Source organism: Lathyrus oleraceus, chromosome 3 (assembly GCF_024323335.1).
Source record: "Lathyrus oleraceus cultivar Zhongwan6 chromosome 3, CAAS_Psat_ZW6_1.0, whole genome shotgun sequence".
Classification (NCBI taxonomy): Eukaryota; Viridiplantae; Streptophyta; class Magnoliopsida; order Fabales; family Fabaceae; genus Lathyrus; species Lathyrus oleraceus.
Window position 1 is genome coordinate 90011732 of NC_066581.1, and position 7938 is coordinate 90019669.

General features: G+C 39.2%; 1 protein-coding gene across 1 annotated transcript; it reads right to left on the bottom strand.

The window, feature by feature from the left end:
- Positions 1-714: 714 nt before the first annotated feature.
- On the bottom strand, positions 715-7303 carry LOC127129842 (uncharacterized). The gene is made up of 2 exons (XM_051058960.1): positions 7057-7303; positions 715-1556 (listed from the first exon to the last, which is right to left on the bottom strand). Exons 1-2 carry the CDS (start codon positions 7301-7303, stop codon positions 715-717), a joined length of 1089 nt encoding a protein of 362 aa, XP_050914917.1.
- Between the last annotated feature and the right edge of the window lie 635 nt (positions 7304-7938).

Here is a 7938-nt window from a genome sequence, read left to right on the forward strand (position 1 = left end):
CCTAAAATTAAGGTTAAGCAAGTTAACCTAATTTCCACACATTAGGGTGCTAACAAATAGGCTATATGTTAGGTCTCTTAATTTTAGCACAATTGTTAGTTTCCTGAAAATCAACCTGAGATAAATACTGAAACATAATAGAAAAATTAGCCTATAGTTCAGCATCTGCTGTCAGGGATGAATGTCATAACATTCAGTTTGACATCCAGAAAATGCTGTCATGAATGAATGTCATAACATTCAGTTTGACATCTAGTAAATCTTGTATTAGCTAATCCTGCAGCATACTACTTAAGCATGTCATGACATCAGTCAAGACATCTAAGTACAGTAAGTGTTTTAACATAAAATGCAGCCAATCAAAAACATCTACAAACTCCCCATTTGGCAAATTTTTGGCTAAAACAACTTGGCATCACAACAGAGTTCACAGCAGCAGAAAGCACACATCCAATCAGAGAATCAAATTAGCTAAGACATTTAGCAAACATAGAAGTTAAACTTCAAACAGCAGCAACATAAGAGAAGAACAAACAGAGAGCAAACAGCAACATAACCTCTTGTTTAGAGGACCTTCAACTTCAAAGACATCTGTTGTCCTGGGGTACAAGTGTTGCTCCCCCTTTTTGTCAAAAATGTTGCCAAAGCAACACTTAATATTACAGACCAAAAAAATTAAAAATACAAGCTATTTTCAGAAACACAGGAGATGTTCTAGTCATCTGACTCAGAGTTAGCATCATCATCTGTGCCATCATCAGGACTGACATCTACTTCTCCCTCTTCACCTTGTCTTTCAGCTTCTTCTGCAACAGAAGCAGCTTCACCAAATTCTCCACCATCAGCTAGCACATCACCTTCAGTCATCTCCAAAGTGCTAATCAATTTTTCCAAGTTCAGCTTCCTTGCCTCTAATTCCCTGCAGGTTTCTTTGAGCATTGCAATGACAGCAGCTTTACCTGGCTGATTGCTTACACGTGATGTCTCACCTGTTGTCATGACAATGTCAGGGACATGGGTACCTAGGAACAGCTTATGATTGAAGGACATAGGGCTGTCTCTTTTCTTCACAGAATCATTCTCTGTTAAGATGTTTGGAAACTGATTCAAAACAATACCACAGATGAGAGAAGGAAAGGCTATAGGACCCTTCACACTGAAGCTTCCTGCATGCTTCAAAGTTTGATCAAAAATATAGGAGCCATAGTCAAATTTGGCTTCGGTTCCAACAGCGGATATAATCTTTCCAAGCATTACAGCAACTGTAGATTTATGATTGGTGGGAACCCAGTTAGCAGCTCCAATCTTGTGCAGCATTGCATACTTAACACTCAGTTTACTTGCCACCAATTTTCCTTTGAGAGGCCACTTCCTTACCTGATTAGAAGTGATGACTTGATAGATTTTGTTGTCAGTCACCTCAAGCTCAGGTTGAGCTTCATCAGGCCTTCCCAAATACTTGTTGATCACTGAAGGAGAGAAATTTACACACTTGCCTCTCACATACACTGTCCTGAATTCCTTAGACTTGCCATCAACACATTCTTCAGAGCACACTTTCAATTGTTTAATAATTTGAAATATTAAACAGTAAATTCCTAACATCCTTAGTTGCTATAATTCCTCAGAAAGACATATTCCCAACTTGCCCCTTAAATTTTCAAACTGAGTAGCATCCAAAGCCTTTGTAAATATGTCAGCAAGTTGTAGTTCAGTTGCCACATGTTCCAAGGTAATCACTTTGTCTTCTACCAGATCTCTTATGAAGTGATGTCTAATGTCAATATGTTTGGTCCTGCTGTGTTGGATAGGATTCTTTGAAATGTTGATGGCACTGAGATTGTCACAGAATAATGTCATGACATTCTGAGTGACATTGTACTCAGTCAGCATCTGTTTCATCCATACCAGTTGGGAACAACTGCTTCCAGCTGCTATGTACTCAGCTTCTGCAGTGGATAATGATACACAATTCTGATTCTTGCTGAACCAAGATATGAGATTGTTTCCCAAGAAGAAACATCCTCCTGATGTGCTTTTTCTGTCATCAACACTCCCAGCCCAATCAACATCATAATACCCAGATAAGATAGGCTTAGAGCCATGAGAGTAGAGCATACCATAGTCACAAGTCCCATTAATATACTTGAGAATCCTCTTGACTTGATTTAAGTGACTCACTTTGGGTTCTGCTTGGTATCTAGCACACACACCAACTGCATAGGCAATATCAGGTCTACTAGCAGTTAGATATAGTAGGCTACCTATCATGCTTCTATAAAAGCATTGATCATTACTAGAACCTCCTTCATCTTTAGTTAACTTTAAATGAGTAGGTGCGGGAGTTCTTTTATGACTAGCATTATCCATACCAAACTTCCTAACTATGTTCTTAGCATATTTGCTTTGGGAGAGAAACATAGAATCTTCCATCTGTTTAACTTGCAGTCCAAGAAAATAGGTCAATTCCCCAACCAAACTCATTTCAAATTCAGATTGCATCTGGTTAACAAAATGTTTCACCATTCTATCTGACATTCCACCAAACACAATATCATCCACATATATTTGGGCAATCATGATTTTTCTATCTTCATCCTTCACAAATAAAGTCTTATCTATCCCTCCTTTTCTGTAACCATTAGTAGTCAGAAATTCAGTCAGCCTCTCATACCAAGCTCTAGGAGATTGCTTCAATCCATACAGAGCTTTCCTCAACTTGTACACATGTTTTGGTAGATTAGGATCACTGAACCCTTTAGTTTGTTCCACATAGACTTCTTCATTCAAGTAGCCATTTAAAAAGGTACTCTTCACATCCATTTGGAACAATTTGAACTTCAGAATGCAGGCAACACCTAACAGCAACCTTATTGACTCAAGTCTTGCAACAGATGCAAAAGTCTCATCAAAATCAACCCCTTCAACTTGAGTATACCCTTGTGCCACTAGTCTTGCTTTATTCCTAGTGATTACTCCTTTCTCATCAGACTTGTTCTTGTAAATCCACTTGGTACCAATGATGTTAGTCCCTTCAGGTCTTGGAACTAACTCCCATATTCATCAGTCAGAGCTTCTTTCACATTTTTAGGTTCAACCTTGGATACACAGCAGGAATTTGAGCTATTCTCCCTTGATCTGGTAATCACCCCACTATTGGGATCTCCTATGATACGATCCTTAGGGTGGTCTTTCTGAATCCTGATAGAAGGCACCTTGTTGGATGCTTCTAACTCAAGTCCAGGAGGAGTATCCTGTACATTTTCTGTTGAAGTCTCAAGGAATGTTCCAACATCCTCTATGACATTGGATTCTTCATCTTTATCATCAACAACCACATAAGTATATCTCTTCCCACCAAGACTTTAAACCTGCATAGGTCCCATTAAGTCCATGTGCAAAAGTTCCAGAGTTTTGGATGTTGTAGGATGTCCAAGCTTAGGATGTGACATCTTGGTTAGCTTGCCAACCTGACATTCTCCACAGACTTTTCCTTCATCAATAAGCATCTTTGGGATTCCTCTAACTGCTTCCTTGGATATGATCTTCTTCATTCCTCTTAAATGAAGATGTCCAAGTATTCTATGCCACAACTTCACTTCCTTTTCTTCCTTGGCTAAGAAGCACATTGAGGAGTAGTTTGAGACTTTAGGTTCCCATAGATAGCAGTTATCTTTGGATCTAGATCCTCTCATAACTTCCTTATTTTCTCCATTTGTCACAACACATTCTTCCTTAGTGAACTGTACATTGAAGCCTTGATCACATAGCTAGCTTATGCTGATGAGATTAGCAGTTAGTCCTTTTACTAACAATACATTATTCAGTTCTGGAACTCCAGGACTGTCCAGCTTACCAACACCTTTGGTTTTTCCTTTAGCTCCATCACCAAAGGTCACATAACTGGTAGTATGAGGTTGTATATCTACCAATAAGTTATTCATCCCAGTCATATGTCTTGAGCAACCACTATCAAAATACCAGTCTTCTTTGGTAGATGCCCTTAGAGATGTGTGAGCTATTCTAGCAACCCATTGTTGTTTCTTGATAGGGGCATTATGCTTATGTGCCTTCTGCTTAGGTCTGACTTGAGGGGTCTGGTTAGGATAACCATGCAACCTATAACAGAAGGGTTTTATGTGACCAAATCTTCCACAATAGTGGCATCTCCATCTTTGAAATTTCTTCTTTTGATGGTTAATCCTCCTGTTTCCATGATGTTGTGACATTGGTTGTGACTTCTGCTTGATTTTCTGAACTTCAACCTTTGAGCTTTTGAATTCAGATGAGGATTCCTTAACAAAGCCTAAACCAGACATGGTTCCTGATTTCTGTCCCACCTTTAGAATTTCTTCCTAAATGTTAGTTCCTTTATTCAACATTCTGATGGATTTTGTCATTTGGTCTAGCTTAGAGGTCAGCAAGGTTATCTCACCATTTAGATCATCTATGACTGTCAGATGCTTCTTCTTCTCAGCTTCCAGCTCCTTGATAAGTTTCTTCTGCTTTTCTCCTTGTAGACACACTTCTGCACTTTTGACATATAACTCTTTATATGAAGCAGCAAGTTCATCAAATGTAAGTTCATCTCCACTTGAGTCATCGTCAGAGGCACAGACACTAGTTAGTGCAGTGACATGTTTTGCAGATTCTCCTTCTCATTCACTCTCAGAGTCTCCATCAGACCAGGTGACAGATAGTCCCTTCTTTTGCTTCTTGAGGAAGGTAGGACATTCAGCTCTAATGTGTCCAAAACCATCACATCCATGACACTGGATTCCCTTGCCTTGGTTGGACTTTTCTTCAGATTTTGATCTTCTACTGATGTCATATGAAGTGTTCTTGACATTTGGTCTACCTTTTTGATCAATCTTCTTTATGAACTTGTTGAACTGTCTTTCAAGCATGGCTATAGCTTCTGATATACTTTCATCACCTCCAATATTCCCTTCTTCTGAATCCTCTTCAGTATTTGATACCAAAGCTATGCTTTTGTTTTTCTTTTCAACATTCTCACACAAGCCCATTTCAAAAGTTTGGAGAGAACCAATAAGCTCATCAACCTTCATATTGCATATATCTTGAGCCTCTTCTATAGCAGTAACCTTCATGGCAAATCTCTTGGGCAATGACCTGAGAATCTTTCTTACAAGTTTTTCTTCACACATTTTCTCTCCTAAGCCTCCAGAAGTGTTTGCAATTTCAAGAATATTCATGTGGAAGTCATGAATAGTCTCATCCTCTTTCATCCTCAGATTTTCAAACTTAGTAGTCAGCATCTGGAGTTTAGACATCCTTACCTTGGAGGTACCTTCATGAGTTGTTTTGAGAGTATCCCAAACTTGTTTAGCCAATTCACAGTGATGCACCAGTCTGAAAATGTTCTTATTTATCCCATTGAACAGTGCATTCAAAGCCTTAGAGTTTCCAAGGGCTAATGCCTCTTGCTCTTTGTCCCACTCTTCTTCAGGAATTTGCATAATGATTCCATCTATACCTGTCTTCGTTGGATGTTCCCATCCTTTGTTGACAGCTCTCCAGACCTTGCTATCCAGAGACCTCAAGAAGGCTATCATACGAGGTTTCCAGTCATCATAGTTAGAACCATCCAGCATGGGTGGTCTATTTGAGAATCCTACATCCTTGTCCATGGTACTAGAAAGTAACGTCCCTAGATCTCACCCAGAAACTAACAGGCAGGGTGCCTGCTCTGATGCCAATTGAAATTCTAGTAACAGACTATCGATGTCACACATGATGTTATGACATCCAATTCTGCGCAGACATGTAATGTATGCAGAAAGTAAATGTAAAAACCAATAAATGACACAGAGAATTGTTTACCCAGTTCGGTGACAAACACACCTACTCTGGGGGCTACCAAGCCAGGGAGGAAATCCACTATAAGAGGTATTAATTCAGGACTTAAACCACCAGTTTAATCCTATCACTTAAGACCTATCCAATGCAATTTCAATCTAAACTAAGACCTGAGTACCTACTCACTCCCCCTCAATCACAGGAGTGATTACAACCATTAAGACTTTTAAATTCAGTGGTGAAGGTATACTTCAAACAACTCTTGATTGTGCTTAAAAGCTTTAATCAAGAAACACAACACTCACGCTTAAAATCTTAGAGTGACACAATAATTACAACTCAATAAACACCCTAGTCCAATGCAATCATCTAGGTGATAATTGCTTGGCTCACAAGTAAAATCTAATTCCAGACACAATGTAAGTACAGCAAGGATATATAATGATATATTTAATTCTTCACGCTTCAAATCCCTGAGTTGCTGAAAGTAGGATTGCCATCCTTTTCTAATGCAGTACTTGGGCCTTGTACTTGAATTTCCCAAAATTAAGGTTAAGCATGTTAACCCAATTTCCACACAATAGGGTGCTAACAAATAGGCTATATGTTAGGTCTCTTAATTTTAGCACAGCTGTTAGTTTCCTGAAAATCAGCCTGAGATAAATACTGAAACATAATAGAAAAACTAGCCTATACTTCAGCATCTGCTGTCAGGGATGAATGTCATAACATTCAGTTTGACATCCAGAAAATGTTGTCATGAATGAATGTCATAACATTCAGTTTGACATCCAGTAAATCCTGTATTAGCTAATCCTGCAGCATACTACTTAAGCATGTCATGACATCAGTCAAGACATCTAAGTACAGTAAGTGTTTTAACATAAAATGCAGTCAATCAAAAACATCTACATACCCTATTCTGATTTGGAAGATTTTGCGGACGCGGAGCTTGAGCCCTTGGTTATTGATAAACTGGTGCCATAGATGCTTGTTGGTATACCTGTGCTTGTTGAACAGATTGATAAATAAGAGCTTATGGTTGGTTGAAAGCCAGTGTGATTGCTGCCACATACGGTTATTGGATATATTGCACTGGATAAGTTAGTTATTATTGGGAAACTTGTTGTTGTTGCTTCTTCCACGAGTGACTCCTTCTTTGACTGGTTGACACTATGTTCGTTTCACCCTCCTTTTTTCTTTGAAAACCAATGGAATTTTTTTTGACATTGTTACCGGATGTTTCAATGGTGGTTATCATTTTTCCATTTTTCAATGCAAGCTCAACTTTAATACCCACGACAACCAAGTCAGAGAAACTTGCTGATACACTACTCACCATCCTTTCATAGAGCATAAGCTTAACTCTATCCATGAACCAATCTGCTAACTCCTTCTCAACAAAGGGTGGTTCGACTTGTGAGGCCACTTCCCTCCATTGTTGTGCATATTCCTTAAAAGACTCGTTATCTTTTTGGGACATGTCTAGCAATTACCTTCTATCAGGGGCCATATCTATTTTATATTTATAATGCTGGATGAAAGCATCGGATAAGTCTTGGAAACAACGAATTCTACTTCGATCAAGGCTTAAGGACCACTTAGAGGGAGCACCCCTCAAGCTATCTTGGAAGTAATGTGTCATAAGTTTATCGTCCTCGACGTGCGCAGCCATCTTTCGGTAGTACATGATGAGGTGACTTTTGGGGTATGAGTGGCCCTCGTACTTATCGAAATCAGGGGTCTTGAATTTCGAGGGAATCATAAGACTAGACACTAAAGACATCTCCCTAGCAGCAACACAAAATACTTGGTCACCTTGCATAGACCTTAATCTTTTCTCAAGAATATGGAAATTCTCCTTCATCCCTCTTATGAGTTCATGCCTTTTGTCATGTTCGTTAGAAAAATCTGGAGCATGTTATTGATCTTTGATATAAGGTTGCACACGTGCATGGATAGGAGGTGGTGAAAATGTGTGGACCAAGGGATGAGCCTCATTGATAGTTGGTAGAGGCAATGTTTGTTGAGTGGATTATACAACGCCAGGGGCGCCTTCAACTAGAGGTGTAAAGTCGGGAGGTAAATTGAAGATTGGCCAAGTAGTAGGCACCATTC

Excerpts from the sequence above, each read along its gene's own strand:
- LOC127129842 (XM_051058960.1), bottom strand. The coding sequence starts at position 7,303 with ATGTCCCAAAAAGATAACGAGTCTTTTAAGGAATATGCACAACAATGG. Across the intron at positions 1,557-7,056 it reads AACCACCATTGAAACATCCG|TGTGCTCTGAAGAATGTGTT; the intron begins GTAACAATGTCA and ends AACAATTGAAAG.